The 19,245-nt window shown below is 36.0% G+C and overlaps 1 protein-coding gene across 15 annotated transcripts in view; it reads left to right on the plus strand.

The window, feature by feature from the left end:
• Positions 1 to 19,245, plus strand: part of magi2a (membrane associated guanylate kinase, WW and PDZ domain containing 2a) — a 238,717-nt gene that overhangs the window by 145,096 nt on the left and 74,376 nt on the right. For all 15 annotated transcript variants that reach the window (XM_051890872.1, XM_051890871.1, XM_051890874.1 and 12 more), the window contains exons 4-6: positions 769 to 984; positions 4,802 to 5,006; positions 9,629 to 9,708. In XM_051890872.1, coding sequence (XP_051746832.1) covers positions 769 to 984; positions 4,802 to 5,006; positions 9,629 to 9,708 — 501 coding nt within the window. The remainder of the gene's footprint in view (positions 1 to 768; positions 985 to 4,801; positions 5,007 to 9,628; positions 9,709 to 19,245) is intronic.

Raw genomic sequence — 19,245 nt, forward strand, 5'->3', positions numbered from 1 at the left:
AAAAAAAAAAAAAAAAACATATTTAACAAGTTATGAAGTAAAATATCTAGCTTCCACCAGACCGCCTTCCGTATTCAACTTAGGAAGAAAGTGTAAACTGACGTTGCCTCAGTTAAGCTTTTTCCGTAAGTTGAATAGGGAAGGTGTAGGACGTACCGTGAGCTTTTTGAACTGCGAGAGTTTTACACTTTCTTCATAAGTTGAATACGGAAGGCGGTCTGGTGGAAGATAGATATTTTACTTCATAACTTGTTAAATATGGATATTTTAGATATATGTATTTTTTTTTACACAAATACATCGCTGCGCTTCAGAAGGACTTTATGAACCCTCCCGGAGCCGTGTGGAGTATGTTTATGATGGATGGATGTGGATGGAAACACTTTCTTCAGCTCATACTCATTGGTATCGCTCACTGCCATTATAAAGCTCAGATGCGTCAGGATATTTATTAATATACCTCAGATTGTGTTCATCAGAAAGAAGAAAGTCATATACACCTAGGATGGCTTGGGGGTGAGTAAAGCTTGGGATAATTTTCATTGTAAAGTAAACTAATCCTTTAAAAAAAAAATTGTGTTATTTAATTAAATTGTATTTAAACATTACAATACTGTGTCTATGCATTTATATGTATATTAATTGTACATTTATTGATAATTGCTGTTCTTTTGAACTTTCTATAGATTGATTGATTGATTGATTAATTGATTGATTATAAACTTAATTGAAATGTTAATTATACACCAAATGTCTGATTGGTTGCAGATAACTATTACGGCACCCCGAAGCCCCCGGCAGAGCCCAGCCCACTGCTGCTGAATGTAGCTGAGCAGCTGTTGCCAGGCGCCACACCCAGATCACAGGGCAAACGCAGACGTAACAAGTCCGTCAGCAATATGGAGAAGGCTGGCATCGAGCCACCTGAGGAGGAAGAGGAGGAGAGGCCCGTCATCAATGGCAATGGAATGGCCATCACCCCAGGTGAGGAGCTCTCAATCAATTTAAGAAGAAGGGAGATCTTTCATGCCATTTTGTCATGTACGGGCTCACCGGTGTAGTAAATTCAGTTACTGCTGTGACCTCAGATCAGGGTTACTAGAGTAGAGATGATTACCGTGGGGTCACTGGGTGCATCATGTATCATAGCAACCGCCTCCACTCTAAATTACCTCATAGTAACCACTGTTGTCAGGGCAATAGCCTAGCAACTGTCATGCCAGCATGTTATCACACATTGCCTGTTTTTCGCTTCATAAGAGCGGCACTGCGGGGCGGAAACGTGCATCGAGTCTGGATGTACTGAAAAAAAAACCTTTTGTATTGTTCTGGCTCTAATACACCACCATGACATGGTGATTTAGAATCTAACACAGTGAGAGTATTGTTGACATCCAGTAATATAAAAAATGCCAGAGGAATATATATTGCTCAGAGCTCTTTTTGTAGCTCGGTGCACTTAAATTCAACATGAAATCAAAATTGACCCTATTTACTTACTTAATACAAGTTCCTGGCCTTATTGTGCATGATTCATCCATCCATGTTATTTGAAAGAGGAACATCTTTCATCAAAATTGTAATAACTTGCATCCCTTCAAAAACAAAAAGGTTTTCTAAAATCTTACCAGTATTAAACAAAGTAATTTAATGTTGGCTAATGCTAATATAATAAAGTTTATGGCAATAATGACATTTGAAAAATAAGTGGGTGACCTTAAAGGGTTAGTTCACCCAAAAATGAAAATCCTGTCATTAATTACTCACCCTTGTCGTTTCACACCTATAAGACCTTCGTTCATCTTCGGAACACAAATAAAGATATTTTTGATAAAATCCGATGGCTCAGTGAGGCCTGCTTTGCCAGCATGGTAATTAACACTTTCAGTGCCCAGAAAGCTACTAAAGATGTATTTAAAACAGTTCATGTGACTACAGTGGTTCAACCTTAATGTTATAAAGTGAAAAGAATACTTTTTGTGCGGCAAAAAAAACAAAATAACGACTTTATTCAACAATATCTAGTGATGGGCGATTTCAAAACACTGCTTCATGAAGCTTCAAAGCTTTACGAATCTTTTGTTTTGAATCAGTAGTTCAGAGCGCGTATCAAACTGCCAAAGTCACGTGATTTCAGTAAACGAGGCTTCGTTACTTCATAAGTGTTTCGAAATTTCAGTGGTTCACCACTGGAGGGCGTGACTTTGGCAGTTTGATACACGCTCCGAGCCACTGATTTGAAACAAAAGATTCATAAAGCTTCGAAGTTCAGTGTTTTGAAATCGCCCATCACTAGATATTGTTGAATAAAGTCGTTATTTTGTTTTTTTGGCGCACAAAAAGTATTCTCGTCGCTTCATAACATTAAAGTTGAACCACTGTAGTCACATGAACTGTTTTAAATATGTCTTTAGTTGCTTTCTGGGCATCTGAAAGTGTTAATTATCTTGCTGGCAATGGAGGCCTCACTGAGCCATCGGATTTTATCAAAAATATCTTAATTTGTGTTCTGAAGATGAACAAAGGTCTTACGGGTGTGGAACGACATGAGGGTGAGTAATTAATGACAGAAAATTTCATTTTTGGGTGAACTAACCCTTTAAAGGGTTAGTTCACTCAAAAATAAAAATGTTATCATTTATCTGTTTTCAATCTATTATTAATGCGATCTGTTGTCATTTACTCAACCTAATGCCATCCAAGCCCATAAGACATTAGTTTATTCTCAAAACACAAATGAAGATATTTTTAATGAAACCATACAGATTTCTTTCCCTCCATTGAAAGTCCATTTCACCAAAACTTTGACGAAAAAAGTTAATTAAGACATAAAGTTAATCCAGGTCTTCTGCTTTATATGATTAACTGATTTAATTTAGGCTTTTATTCACTTAGAAACTTTGATCAACGCACATACGTAGAGCACATCAAATATTGTAATTGGAACCTCAACTGGACTCGCTTCGCATTCGAGAACAAACCTCATTGGTTCTCTTGCCTCAGGCATGTATGGTTGAGCTTTAACATTTAATTTTCATTTGTGTTTCGACGATAAACGAAAGTCTTTTGAGTTTAGAACAACATGAAGTCATGAGGGTGAGTAAAAGATGACAGAATGTTAATTTTTGGGTGAACTTACCCTTCGGCCTCCATGTCTTAGTCAAGTAAATTAATTCCCACCATTTTCCCCAATTTTTTCTTGTTAAATATTGTTAAATATATAATTTTCTTGTTTAATCAGAAATACATAACATTAAGTACATAAAATAGTTAGCGAAAGATGTTTAATGTTGACTTTAATGGAGTTCTCAATGATTCAGTAAAATCTTTGGGAAATAGAAACAAGACAATTTTTGACAGCAAGTAAGAGTATATAATAGATGTAGAATATTAATTTGGATAGCTCAGATAATTTGGTCTTGGGATTTTATGTGAAATGTTTGAGTTCATATTGAAATATCTGACTTTTCATTGCATGTTTGGTATCTTGCAAGATCTGAGCACAATTTGAGACGTTGATGAAATCTCTGAAGAGACGCATGAGGATATTATGAGATAAGAATATTTACTATTTTTCTTAGAAGTACTGTTTCGGGATTTACAGTATATAAAACAAATATATGATTACTATATGTCTGTAAAATGTTCTCAATTCATTCACCAAATGTGACAAAAGACTTTACTCTGGATGCTGCGCCTTTGATGCCTTTAAATGCCGTCTAGATAGGCAGCTCACAAGGTTGTGTGTATGTGTGTGTGTGTCTGTGTGTCTCAGTGTGTGTGTGTGTATGATTGAGTGAAGCTGTCCTCTCATTTCTCAGTTGATTAAAACATCAGTACTGGTGAATGTTTTGGGATTCGGTGTCTTTTTCTTTCGTCTCTCCCTCTCTCTTCCCCTCGATCTGTCTTTTGCGCCTCTCCATTGGGACCTCCAACCTCCATAACTCAAACTAGGACACGTTCAGTTCTCTTTCTGTTTTTTTATTCTCTCGCTTTCTCACCACAGACTCCATTTTAATCACTCCACTCTTATTTCACCGTCTCAGTCCAACTAACTCCATCTCTGTCTGTTCTTCCATCATTTCTTACAGTCTTCTGTTTTCTCTTTCTAACATGCTTCTCTTACAGTGACCTGCTTTTCAATTCTCTCAGAAACTCCAAATCTCAGTTACATCTCTCTCTCTCTCTTATAAATATTTTCTCTGTCTGTCTCACTCACATTCACCGGTTTTCTCTGTAGTCTTAGACTCAGAGTTTCACCAGCCGTGCTGTTAAAAGTTGGAGACGTCTTTAGGAATATTGGATTCTTGTAAATTTGACAGTTTTCTTTTTATAAGCATAGCTCCACTTGGTGATTATTCTGTTGAATTTTATTACAATGTTCATCATTTTTATACGCTTCTATAGTCTGGTTATTTTTAATTGATAAAGGTGTTTGAATCAGAGATGTATTTCTGCTGTTGCTGTTGTTAAAAGGTTATAGATTTAGTTTAAACCGTTTTGCAATATATTTACTGTTTTTAGATTTTTCTTCTGTTAAAAGCTACACTGTAAAAAAAAATATTTTCATGATTTGTTATCAGAACATTTTTTCTTTTGTCAAATCAACTTAGATAATTAATGCAGTTCAGATAACATAATATTTTGAGTTTCTGTTGATTAAACCAATTGTCTTCATTGAATTAACTCAAATTTTTAATTTCAATGAACTCAAAATTTTAAGGCAACCAGGTAACCTTTTAAGTTAAACCAACAATTGTTTTTTACAGTGTATTTTTACAAAATTTCTTGCATTTTCTAGAGTCCAGTGAACATGAAGACAAGAGTACGGACGCCTCAGGAGAGATGCCCACCACATGCCCCTCCGAGACCTCCACAGATGCCCCTAAAGAAGAGACAGAACCACCAAAATCGCCTCCCAAACCGGACGAGAATGACGAGCTGGGTCCTCTGCCAGATAACTGGGAGATGGCTTACACTGAAAAAGGAGAAGTGTACTTCATTGAGTGAGTCTCTCTATCCGTCTGTATGATTTCAAATTAATTAGAATTATAATCAGCATTATTTAAAAGTGCATTCAGTATTTTTCCCCAAATAAAAAAGTTTTTACATGGAGCAAGAGCAGAATGGGGAAGAGAGGTGATTTAAGTGACTTTGAACGTGGCATTGTTAGAGCCAAACTGCTGATCTACTGGGATTTTCACACAGAACTATCTCTAGGGTTTACAGAGAATGGTCTGAAAAAAAGAAAATGTCCAGTGAGCAGCAGTTCTGTAGGCGAAAATGCCTTGTTGATGCCAGAGGTCAGAGGAGAATGGCCAGACAGGTTTGAGTTGATAGAAAGACAACAGTAAATCAAATAAGCTCTTGTAACAACCAAGATCTGCAGAAGAGCATCTCTGAACGCACAACATGTCAAACCTTGAAGCAGATGATACAACAGCAGTGGACCACACCGGGTGCCACTCCTGTCAGCTACAAACAGGAAAATGAGGCTACAATTCACACTGGCTCACCAAAATTGGACAATAGAAGATTGGAAAAACATTGAGTCCTGATTTCTGCTGCGACATTCAGACGTTAAGGTCAGAATTTGGCGTAATCAAGATGAAAACATGGATCCATCCTGCCTTGTATCAATGGTTCAGGCTGGTGGTGGTGGTGGTGTAATGGTGTGGGGGATATTTTCTTGGCACATTTTGAGCCCCTTAGTATCAATTGAGCAACGTCACAGCCTACCTGAGTATTGTTGCTGACCATGTCCATCCATTTATGATTATTATGTCCATCCCTCTTCTGATGGCTACTTCCAGCAGGATAACGCACCATGTCACAAAGCATAGTGTATTCCTCACTGAGAAACTTTTTTGTCTACAGTAGCATAAGAAACAGCACTGAGATCAGTGGCAGAAAGGTAGACTCGCTTGTCTCAGTGATGGGACACGACTGACGGCACTCTGCCAAGCGACTGGCCAGAGAAATTGCAGCCAGGGGCAAAAAGATGGTGCACCTTTGATGTGCTCGCTCTCTATGACACTCCACACTTCTTCCCTTGTGTCTTTCAGTGTGTGTTTTTCTCCCTGGTGTCACTTAGTGTTTCATCCCCCTCTTACAGAAAAGAAAATTTATTTAATATAAAAGCATATCAAAGGACGCTCTATTGGCACAGTGCATTTCCACAGCTTATGTTCAGTTGCTTTGGGAGTTTAAATGTGACTGAATGCATGTACAGAGACATTTTGTCGTGATTAATCTGGTCCAGTATGAGTGTGTGTGTGCGTGGTGAGAGATAGACATATGGAGAAGTGTCTACAGTTTGAGAATTAAAGACGCTCCGTCTGTGAGGGAGATCGAGAAAAACAAGGCGCCATTGGCTGCTTGACAACTCCATTAAATCCTCAATAGTCACACTGTGTGGGCCAGTGCAAACTCTGTGTGAGTGTGTGTTGTGTTGTGTTACATGAAGCAGTGACAGACTGTCCTCACATTATTCGGAGTCAGTCATATTCAGCTTCTGTCATGAACGATACAACAGAAAATAAGTATTATCCCTGTGAAAAAAACAGTACAGTCACAGTTTGAAGATTGAAAACATTTCTAGCTATCTACAAGGGACAAATATCAAATATATGGAAAAGCAATTGAAGTTGTGTGTGTATATATATATATATATTAGGGGTGTAATGGTACATGTATTACGGTACAGACATCACGGTTCGGTTCATGCGGTTAGACAATGAATAGTTGGTCAGAGGCAATCCACTCTCTAATCTAGAAGGGGGCGTGCAAGGTAATGCAACAATGTTTGCTAACCGCCACACCAGGAAGAAACGCAGAAGAAGAAGAAGAAGAAGAGATGATCTAGATATGCGTGTAATCTCTCAGTCGGTGTTTCAACCGTGGAAAGACATCAATAAAACAGCTTGAGAAAAATATCTCATGTAGCATTACATTTACCTCAGGCAAGTCATTTAGCGTCCACAGCATGTTAGTTCACTAAAGAAATGAACTCTAGAGAGGAGCATTTCACTAAATATATGCACTATATTAGCTTATGTATTCATTATATTTATTTACCTGTTAGTAATGTCCTAATTATTTAATATATGTTTGAATAAATTTGTCATGACAGTATGACAGTAACTGTGTAAATGATTATATTTCAAAAATGAATTGGAGTAATACAATTATAATTAGATTTAGTTAATGCAAAACCTGCCTTTTTTTTCTAAAAAAATAAATAGCAAGTGAATTTAATAGTTTGGGCTCTGTTGTTAATTGTAATTATAGTAATGTGGTGCAAGAAAGGGCTCCCTGTATATACATAGATTTTTTTTTTTTTTATCCTTAAGAAAATGTTAATTATAATTACATTTATTTAAATAGAGAGACCCAGTTTGTTCAATAAATCACTGTTTAATAAAAAAGAAGAAAAAATAAGTAATTTTATGTTTAGTTTTTCCCCCCCGCTGTACCGAACCCATACTGAATCGTGACTTCAATACAGAGGGACGTACCGAACCTTTGTGTTTGTGTACCGTTAGAGTAACGGTACACAAACATGATGATTTGGTACGTCCCTCATTATTGCTCTTAACCAAAAACTATTCAGACATTTTTTATTTTTTTTATATATTTTTTCACTAGTGGGTGCAGGACACTATAGTTCATTTATGTAAGTGAGGATATCAAAATGAAGTAAACTGTGATATTATACCCAAAAATTCTTCATATAGTGGACTACCAGTAAAATTGATAAAAATGTGTCACTAGACTTTGACCTGACCATGTTTTGCTTAAGTGTTATCTGACATAATTAAGATGATATTTTTTCTGACACAGTTTAACTCTGAGATCTTGTCATATTTTACTACCATTTTTTAAACTATAGTGAATAAACTTTATTAATGAATGAAATGTTCAAGGTGTCTGAATAAATTTTGGTTTGACTATGTGTATATATATATATATATATATATATATGCAATAATATGCAATATATATATGCAATAATATCACACGAGTAGGAGTACAAAAATGTTTTGCTATTTGTAGGCCCTAAACAAGCTTTCCTTTTAATGTCAAATCAGTCTCATATTGCATGACGTTTTTAAATCCTCTTTGAAAACACATTTGAAAGAGCTTTTGAATACCTTGTAAATATAGACATATCATTTTAAGTATTTATTGGTATTCATAGAATGGTATATTTTTGTGTTTCAGTATGTATTGTAAAGCACTTCGGTTCAACTCCTGTTGTTTTTAAACGTGCTCTATAAATAAAGGTTGAGTTGTGTTGAGATTAGTTGAGTGAATGCATAGTATGCATGAACAAAAATGCTTAAATTCATAATACAAAAGTGTGGGAAGCATTTTTTTAGTGTTGCTATTGAGCATCATGCCAAGCTATTTTATTTTATTTTATTTTATTTTATTTTATTTTATTTTATTTTATTTTATTTTATTTTATTTTATTTTATTTTATTTTATTTTATTTTATTTTATTTTATTTTATTTTATTTTATTTTATTTTATTCTTTGTTTTGTTTTGCTTTATGAAGTGAAGTGAAGTGAAACGAAACCATGGCTTTATGATTAGCATCGGACCTTGTTCATGCCCTCATGCTCCAGACTATGTTGTGCTTATACAAGAGATGCAGATTCTAACCTGACCTGCAACATCTTTTAATTCCATTCTTTTTTTTTTTTTTTTTTTTTTTTTTACATATTAAATTGTATCAAAATCTGGCATCTACTTTGACATACGAAAAAAAAAAAAAAAAACAATTTGCCCTTTTGCTAATGTAAACAATGTTTTGCCTGGAAAAAAAAGAAAAGAAATGGAACTGTCTGCAGTCATGGCTGTGTGAAAGAGGGAATTTGTGGACTGCTTATACTTCAGAGCCAACTCAACAAAATTAACTAATGGATGTAACATTAATTAGTGTAATTGGCTAATTAACAAGATGTTGTGTGAACATCTAATGTTGAATGAAACAGAGAAGGTAGTATCAACATTTTAAATTGAATTTGCGTCATCAGTTGCTGTAGTCTTATTGGTTCTTCTTAGATGACTGTCATAGGAGCAGTCACGCCGCAGGACTATGACTCAACATTTCAGATGCTGTCAGAACTTTGTTGGAGGATTCTTTGCAAAGGCAATTAATTAGTTGTGGGTGAGCATGTAACGCTAAGCCACTAAAATCTGCCAGTTTTGCCAATTTTTTCAAAATAAATCTTTTTTATGATTCCTGAAATAGGTCTCAGATGACCAAAAAAAAATCATTTTGTGTACTAAACTGTTTAATGAAATCACTGCTCATGTTCAGTTCTCCTCCCTTATACACTAAGTCAGTCACATCTTCCTCACCATCTCTGTCCTCCTCCTCCTCTCTTTCTTGCTGTGCTAATGAGAAGCTTACAGCTAATTAAAACTATCGATTGCCGTTTTGTTAAGCTAAACTTTTTTTTTCTCACCCTCGTTTAGAGATGAGGTCTCCAGAGACTTCATTTCAGTCTCTCTCATCTCCTCAGTGTGATAATTTACAGTAGCAGTTTGCAGCACTCTCATCCCTCTCTCTTCCTCTTCATCTCTTTTCCCTTTCTGCTCCATTTCTCTCCTCTTCAGCCACAATACGAAGACGACATCGTGGTTGGACCCCCGGCTTGCGAAGAAAGCGAAGCCCCCTGAAGAATGCAAAGAGAACGGTTAGTGTTTGCCTTTCATTTTCTCTATATGTTATGACTCTGTTTGCTTTACTCTCCAAACTGGTGCAGGCCAAAGACAAATGTTTAAATGTACTGAAATAAAACAACTAGCCACAAGAGGCTGCATTAGTGTATTACTGTATTAGACTGCAGTAATTATTATATTACAGTGTTACTAAACAAGATGTGAAGCAGAAATGGTTTATTGCTTTTATAAAAGTCTGATCTAATAAAAGACCAATGTTCCTCAAATTCTTCCATCAAGTAATAAAGTTCATTAGCCTAACTGCAGGCTGTTTATGATTGCTAAGTAATGTAACAGTCAAAGATCTTTTTTATGACTTGGTGCATTTATGCACAGTTCAGTGGGACTATCTGTAACTACATGTAGAGAATATCAGTGTGTTTCTTTCATTTAGTTCATTCATAAGTCAAGCATCACTATTATTATTTCTCATAGGTGAAATTATGTCGTTTTTTGAGGAGATAAGTGCTATTGGTTTTTCGAAGTAATTGAACAATTTTGTTTGGCAGACAATAAAACAAGTCTAACGATCCTGTAGAAACTGAAAAGGGACCTGTATCTAGTGACAAGAATATTGTAGAGCAGGAGTAGCTGAAACTGCTACCATTCTGCAGTTTAGCTCCGACCCTAATCAAACACACCTGAACCAGCTAATAAAGGTGTTCAGGATTACTTAAAAAAATAAATAAATAAATAAGCAGGTGTGTTGGAGCAGGGTTGTAATTTAAGTCTGCAGAAAGGTAGCCAACCAAGAGCAGGGGTGACTTCCTTTTTTTTTATAGAGAATTGGGGTTAATACAGCCTTCATGTGCCATCGGAATTATCAGAATTACGTGTTTCCTAGTTGGAAATTGGACACCCTCTCAAGGCATATCTTCTACTGGGAAACTCTGAGATCATTTTGATACCCGAGTTTCCAAACTGAGTGTGCCATTAACTTTAGACATGGTGGAGGGGACAATGATTGATGTTTTGACTGGTATTCTATATTTTTTCCACAACAGCTACATCGCCTTGTCTTTTTGTTTAAAGGAAAAGTTCACCCAAAAATTATCTCATAATTTACTCACCCTCAAGCCATCCTAGGTGTATAGTACTTTCTTCTTTCAGCCAAACACAAACAGAGTTATATTAAATTTTATGCTTGCTCTTCCCAGCTTTGTAATGGCATTGAATAGTGCCAGAGTTTTTGAAGCTCCAAAAAGCGCATCTATCCATCATAAAAATCAATATGACTACAGTGGGTTAATTCTTTAGTGGGTTTAAGCCTTCTGAAGTGAAGTGATGGGTTTTTGTAAGAAAAATATCCAGTGTTGGGGAAAGTTACTTTTTAAAAATAATGTGGCAGGCAGGCAGACTTCAGTATCAATCGGAACTGAAATTTTAAAAATGTGACGCTTTGAGCACTGTTGAGCGAATTCGTAAACACCTCTGATTGGCCATTGTGTGATACCTGTGATTGGCTTCAATGATCAACACGCGGGAGCGTTTGAAAGCACACGAAAGTGTTTGAATTTGAAAGCATTTTGAAAGCGGGAGCCTGTGTATTTGTTAAAGTGCTCAGTGAAGACCGTCTTTTATGTCTATTTACAAAAAGTTTTTGAAGCGTTGATCATTGTAGCCAATCACAGACATATCTGATGATCGCATGAACACAAAGGCCGATCAGAGGTGTTTACGAATCCGCTCAACAGCGCTCAAAGTGTCACATTTTTTTATATTTCAGTACCGATGTTGTACCGAAGTCGATATTTTTGACAACTCTTCTTTACAAAGTGACATCGCCAACTACTGGCCTGGCATATACACTGTGTTCCAAATTATTATGCAAGTTACATATCAGTAAGATTTCAGTACAATAAACATTCAGATTTTACTTTTTCAAAGCAAGTGTTTGTTTGTTTTTTTTTCCATATCTTTTTAGATAACTGGTATCAATCTCAGACAGGTTTGTTGAGTAGTTTGCCAGGTCTACTTGGGTAAATGGAAACCCTACTTAAAGAGGTTGTTCCACATTATTAAGCAAGTCACAGTTCTCATGCAATATGGGGAGGATGAAAGATCTTACTGAAGGAGAAAAGCATGAAATGGTGCAATGTTATGCAAAAGGTATGAAAGCAACTAATATTGTGTGAAAATGGAATAGAGATTATTGAACTATCATAAGATTTGTGAGTGATTTAGAGCACAGCAGAACTTGATCAGATAAAGGCTTATTAAGGAAAGTTTCTGTCAAAAAAAAAATTGTATTAAAAGAACTATAAAAAGGCCAATGTTGAGCAGCAAACAGGTATTTAAAGCTGCTGGTGTCTCTGGAGCCTCAAGAGCCCTCCATGCAGGCTGGCAGTTATGTGTAAAATTGCATTTCAGCCACCCCTAACCAAACCTCACAAAGAGAAACATTTACAGTGGGTGTAGAAATATATTTTCAGTTTTATTGCTGTGGTGTTTTTTGCAGCATGGGATAGTGTGTTGTCCTTAATGAAAATCTTTTTATTTCATAAGAAATCCTTCTTTTTATACCATAGCAGAAAATTGTCAGTTATAAACTCCATATATCTTGCAGAAGTCATTTTGACACCATCAGAGCCCCTAAAGGAACCTTCCATCTCACTTCCCAGTATTCCAGCCCAAATCATCACCCGCCAGCTCCTTGTTGACGTCGCAGTCTTGTTGGAATGTGGTGGCCATTCACCAACCATCCAGAAGTCCATCCATCTAGACCATCCATTGTAGTTTGGCATTAGTCAGTAAATAAATCTATTTAAAAATGAATCTTCATGTATTTCTAAACCCACTGTAAATGTTTTTCTTTGTGAGCTTTTGGTTAGGAGTGGCTGAAATGACTTGAGACTCCAGAGACACCAGCAGCTTCAAATACCTGTTTGCTGCTCAACACTGGATTTTTTTTTTTTATAGCTGTACTTTTAATACAATTTAATACAATTTTTTTGACAGAAACTTTCCTTAATAAGCCTTTATCTGACCGAGTTCTGCTGTGCTCTAAATCACTCACAAATCTTATGATAGTTCGATAATCTCCATTCAGTTTTCACACAATATTAGTTGTTTTCATGCCTTTTGCACAACATTGGACCATTTCATGCTTTTCTCAACTTCTCAACAAACCTGTCTGAGATTGATACCAGTTATCTAAAAAGATATGGAAAATAAAACAAACAAATACTTTCTTTGAAAAAGTAAAATCTGAATGTTTATTGTACTGAAATCCTACTGATATGTCACTTGCATAATAATTTGAAACACAGTGTAGTAGCTTCTGCGGATCCATGTAAACAGGGATGGTTTTGACAACGTTGTCATCTGTACTCGAAAAACGCAAAGGAAAAACCATATTTAGTACATCGTTGATGTGTAAACGTACCCTAAAATCCATCACATAATGTCCTACCAACCTCAAACACCCTAGCATATGTATAACAACACCCTGTCAGCCACCCAGGACATCCTGGCAAACATCTACCAGTGCCCTACCAACCACCCCTTTGCAACTGCATAGCAACACCACCCAGAACACCCTATTAACCATAAGGCAACCTCCCCAAAACATTCTATCATCAAGGCAGTGAATTTTACTCTGGCAAACACCACTCATATATTCTTTAGCAAGTGTAACAATCCAATTTTTCTTTTGGTTACTCTTCACACTCTGCTTCTAGCACTTATCAGAGTATTTGAAATGATCTTGAGCTGAAGTATCTCAAAGTGAATAAGTTGTTAAATTAATCATGTCTGCAGTGGTATTCACCGTTGTTATACCTGCTGTAAGAGGATTTATTCATCTCTACCTTCCTCTGAGTTCACACATTTGTGCACTAAAATCTAACCATGTTTGCAGTATAATCAACCGTGCCAGTGCATAAGGTGCTGCTTGTTAGCATGCATGTGCGAAACAACGCATTTCACATGTCAGCGGATTCCCGCAGTTCAAAGGCCTGTCAGCCAGTGTTGTGAAAACACGCATCACTGCGGATTTGCGCGGACGCGTGCTTGCGTAACTCGGCCGCCCTCTTTTGTTTCGAAAATGAAGGGAAGACACAGACACAGCTCTGGATGCAAATCAAAGTCGTCTGCTGTTTTCTTTAATACTGTCACGCTCATGTTCCTAGACTGTTTGTTTCCCCGCGAATATTTACCGCAGCACGGAGTGAAGTTTCCGTAGATATGCCACAGTGTCTCTCCTGTTTACCTGTCATCTCGCCTCTCTCCCCGTGTCGATGTTTCTCTCTGATGGTACGAATTCCCTGGGTTTGCGAGTGAATGAATAAGCACAACTAACATGTCTCTCTGTGTCTGTCGCTCGTGTTTCATTGCATTTCATCATTTCTGAAGCCGTCACTGTCAGCAAGCACCCCGAAAAAATATAACACACTCACACTCGCTGGGAACAGGTGGAGATATGATTACAGAAACAGATGCATGGATGGATTGATGGATGGATGCGGCTTTATCACTTGACAGCTGTGTCAATACAGGAATTATTTTTGTTTTCTCAGTGATACTGTACAAATTAGCTAAATTAATGAACAAAATGTACATGCAAAAGCCCAACAGCGTCGCATAACAGCACACAGCGGTGTGATTTTCACTGAGATGTTTATTCATGCAAGTTGCATGAGGTGTCATAGCAATTTTGTGCCATTGTGCATTCTTAGAACGACGAAAAGCCTCATTTTCCTCTAGCTGTAACAATTGAGATTGGATTCGAAATGGAATATTCTGGTTCATAAATGTCCCCTGATAACAGCATTTTTTTAGCAGACATTCCTTTCAGTTTTGTGCATTTTCTCATGAGTAATTAGTTTAGTTGCCTTCAGAAGTGGTTTTATCCTTACAGTCACAAAATGCTTCTAATGCCTGAAAAAAGCAATCCGTTTCCATTCATCTCAGTGGCAGTCGTTCGTCTTTAGTATGCAAGATGCTGCCATTTTTTTTACAGGCACCTCTGGAGACCATTTTTCGGTCTCAAGTGTTACTGCTTTTTTTAAGCCATCACATTATTTCAACTTATTTTTTTTTTAATAATCATGTTTAACAGAAGAATTCCTGGTGAAAAACTACATTACCCATGATTCTGCAAAGAAATATCCACCAATCAGATAATCACTTCACCACAAGAGATCTCTCCCTTGAAATACAGTACTAGTCAGATTTCCTACACTCTCAAAATACTCAAATATTTGTGTATATGTGCAGAAATCACAATAAACCTAAACTATGTTGTTTCTATATTCATAATCAACAACTTTATATCAAGAGTTTTATATTTCTCCCTTATTTCTAATTTGATTATATAATTCACAAAACTTCATGGAATTGTAGTTGTTTCCCTCCTTTAAAGCCGTTAAGTGCACAGTCTTGTATCTTTGTCTTTTCAAATACTTTTTTGCTTCAAATCAAAGTTTGTAATGTTGTGATTTGGCTCATAGCTGGTTGGTTTTGTTCATGGCTTATTACACTTTATCAAAGACTTTTTTTAAATCCCTATGAAAAAAAAAAGGAGAAAAAATGCCTCCTGAGCCAAAGCCGCAGTTGAAGAGTTGAACTCTGTACTCCAAATTAACAGGAAATGAATATTCATTTCATACTTTTAAGAGCCCTTCAGAAAATTGTGTCACTGGTAAAACAGCTACAGCTAATAAAATGGGAGTATTTGCAATTATGTTTCTTCAGAATACATGGCTACTTTTAAATGGCCATCAGTTTAGAAACAAACCAGACCTTTCACACACAACAGCAAAAAAAAAAATCTGAGCTTCTAAATATAAAAGTCATGAATAATAAATTCCCTGGAGTAAGTTAGAAGTTGGCACAAGTTAGAAATAGTCTTTGTAGAATGTTCTCAACCCTCTTCCAAGCTCCCAAGATTGTGATCAGAGGAAGAAGACGTAAGTAGCATTATAGATGGGTGTTATTTTGGAAGAGAGAATCTGGCAGACAGCTGAAGATGACGATGCAGAATTAAGTGTTTGTTTTAATGATAGCACACACATAAACTCCATCCATCAATGAAGTTTTAGGCTGGGTGATTGTGAATCAGTAAAGGAAGAGCAGAAGAGAGATTTTAATCCCTGTCAAGTTTAAAAGCATTATACTCAAACCATCTCCTATGGAGTGAATTGGTGAATTGAGAAAATGTTGTTTATATAATATGTTCATATAATATATATATATATATATATATATATATATATATATATATATATATGTAAGCAATAAGGTACGAGAGGCTGTGCTGTACCGTGAATAAGTCACGGCTGAAGGGCGTTGTTAACCCCTTCAACCCCTTCAGCCGTCATTTATTCACAATACAGCACTAGCCTCAAGTACCTTATTGCTTTTATAAAACGGTTACCACACAATACAAATATTAAAACCAAAAATATGTATCAATGCAACTTTCATGGAGTAAACTCTTACTAAAAGCCTTCCTTCCGCTGGAAAAAATAGTCCCTGACCGTGAACAGCAACAGAAGTTACATTATTACGTCATTAGATGGTGGCAAAGACTGTCTTTATGAGTGTGTCACTCAGTAGCGAAGACTTTTACATTGAAAAGACTGAATTGTTGTGAACACGGAACAAGACACAACTGACAAATGCTTTGACTAGCGCTGTCAGTCACGGGAAAACCCCTTAACTGATAAAAGGACAAGATAATACATCGGACATTTAAACATATTTTTTATTATGAACATAGGACTGACCTGAAGGAAAATGCTAAATCTGAACACAGGTAATAAACTCACTCACTCGATCTCTTTCTCACAATACTCTTCTACATAATACAGTAAGCTTAAATGAACAATGTCAATTGAGAACAAACAGCTTACATTGCTAAGAGTGGTTGCTAAAGGTGTTGTGTAGTGGTACACATAACCGTTGGGTGAAGCAGTCATAGCCGTGTTTTATCGTGAATAAAACACAGCTATTGACCAATCAGAATCAAGGACAGGAACTAACCGTTTTATAAATATATATAAGCATCTGCACACTGTCATTCAAAAGATTTTTTATAAGATATTAATACTTTTATTCAGCAAGAATGCATTCATTCAATTGATCAAAAGTGACAGTAAAGCAATTTATAATGTTACAAAAGATTTCTATTTATATGTTTCCTCAATGAACTATTCATCAAAGAATCCTGGGGAAAAAAAGCTTTGCCATCACAGAAATAAATTACATTTTAAAATATATTAAAATACACAACAGTAATTTTAAATTGTTAACATTTAAATGAATATTTTACTGTATTTTTGATACAGTGAAAATCATGATGTTGCCCCTTAAATAAAAAAAATATTTTGTTTCTTTCTTCTTGTCAATAAAAAAAACTATTTTACCTTTTAAACAATGGCAGTTCCTAAAATAGTTACCAATCAAAAAAGCCATGTTTTTGCTCTCATTTGGCATATGAATGTTTTTGTCGAGCCTGTAAACATTGATTCAGCAAACCTATAAAGCTTTAGTTCATATTGTTTCTCCCTCTACTGTCTTTTGTTTCCTTCCTCTCCTCCCTTCTCATCTCCACCCCCTTCATTTTCGTAAAGGTCAAAGCTTTTAACAAAAAGATACTGCTGCCTGTTTTTACTGCAAAGGGCAGGCAGGTTTTTAAATAGCAAGATTATTTAAATATTGTGCAAACTAAATGCAAATATTGAAGAAGGTAATTAGCTTGAGCTCACGATTCCCAAGGGGTACATATGGTGGGTTACTCTATATTTGGAGTCTGTGAGATTAGTCCAAACTTTGTTAATGTTATTTAAAATTCGGTTTTGAATGTATCACTCACTTGTTGTTGTCAGAGTGTGTGATTTTGCTCGCATGTCAACTGAGTACTTTGTACAAGTCCTCAGTTGAACCCACAGACCTCCATGGCAACAGCTTTTGTGACGTGAAAGGAGAACAGGGGATTTTTATGTAATAATCTTTTATGTCAGTGTGCTAATTTCTTCAATTTGTGTATTTTGCCCTTTCTGTTCTTTTCTAAACACATTTAGTTCAGCGCTGTGCTCTGTTTGAGTGTCAAGATCAATTGGTTCAATTTTCAATTAAACTGACAATGAGGCTGAGAGCTGATCTGAGAACAGAAGAATGTCTGTGGTGTCTCACATAGTCAAGTAGACTTGTCAAACTATCAGTATGAAGTCTGGTCCACTTAGCAGCTTTTTCTGGCCAATCACTGCCCACTTAGACAGGACAAGACAACCTGAGTGACATGCAGTGTTGGGGAGTTACTAAAAGTTGCATTTCTGCTAACTTAACTACATTTTTCAGTAGCATGACAGCAGCTATTTTTGAAATAGTGTAGCCTTTACAGCAGAGCCAACTGAGGCAACAAATCAAACATGTTCACTGCAGGAAAAGAGGTGTATATGGACCAGTATACACAGCATAATTTCGGATGAATCCAGGAGTAATACTGACCAGATATAGGAAATACCATGTATCATTTCGTATACTGCTGAAATGATACCAATTCAGATATACAATATGTCACTGAGGTATTCTTCCATGCAACGGCCATTTGTTCATTCATGTTAAACTGGATTGGTTGCTTTGAGGCTAAACCCACCCTCAAAACAGACAGCTATTGGACCACTGAGACATTTCACTGGTAAACTTGAAATGTATCCCACACTGTAAACCCGAATAAGTTGGGCTAACTCAAAAAATTTGAGGTAATCAGTTACATCATGATGTTCCCAATTTTAAGTAAGCAGAACTATCAAGTTTTGGTTTTGTAGTACTCATGCATGATAATTGCTCCTAACTTGAAGTACTCATACATTTTTATTGTTCTTAACTTAAAATATTTGAGTACACTATTTTATACATTTAACTTAAAATTATCAGGTTATATCAACGTAAATATTTTGCTAGTTATAACAAACTAATTCAGAAAATGGCAACTTGCTAATTTGCTAACATGTTAACAATAGCATGGTATAGCACTTACTGAATGATTACAGAAAATTAAAACATGTAACTTACCTGCTCTCAAACCAAGCCGCATGTGCCACTCGTCACCATGATGGTAACTCTCCAAAAAACAATGACAGAAACTCTTCTAAATTAGCACAACAAAACATTAATCACTACTAAATCTCCCTTACCATTAATTTTGCACAAAAAAAAGAAAAAGAAAACATTATATAACACTTAATTTTAACATTTACTCTCCCTTTTGAGTGCCAGGGGAAAAGCATACTGAGAAATAGAAATCCCAGCCCAGTTTCAGTTAAACGTAAGTTAGTCTGAATTAAAAGAAATGAGTTCATACAACTCATGAAAACAGTGAAACAGTTCAGTTTACTTGAAATATGTCAGTGTTGTGAAATCAAAAGAAAAATGAAGTTCTAAATACTCATAACAGTTAATTTAACTGAACTAATTTGTTCAATTTAAGTTTGTCCTACTCAAACTAATTAAGTATTTTGAGCATTACAGTTTACAGTGCACCCAAAACCGCAGGGTGATTTGATTGG

The sequence above is a fragment of the Ctenopharyngodon idella genome, chromosome 4 (genome assembly GCF_019924925.1).
Source record: "Ctenopharyngodon idella isolate HZGC_01 chromosome 4, HZGC01, whole genome shotgun sequence".
Taxonomy (NCBI): domain Eukaryota; kingdom Metazoa; phylum Chordata; class Actinopteri; order Cypriniformes; family Xenocyprididae; genus Ctenopharyngodon; species Ctenopharyngodon idella.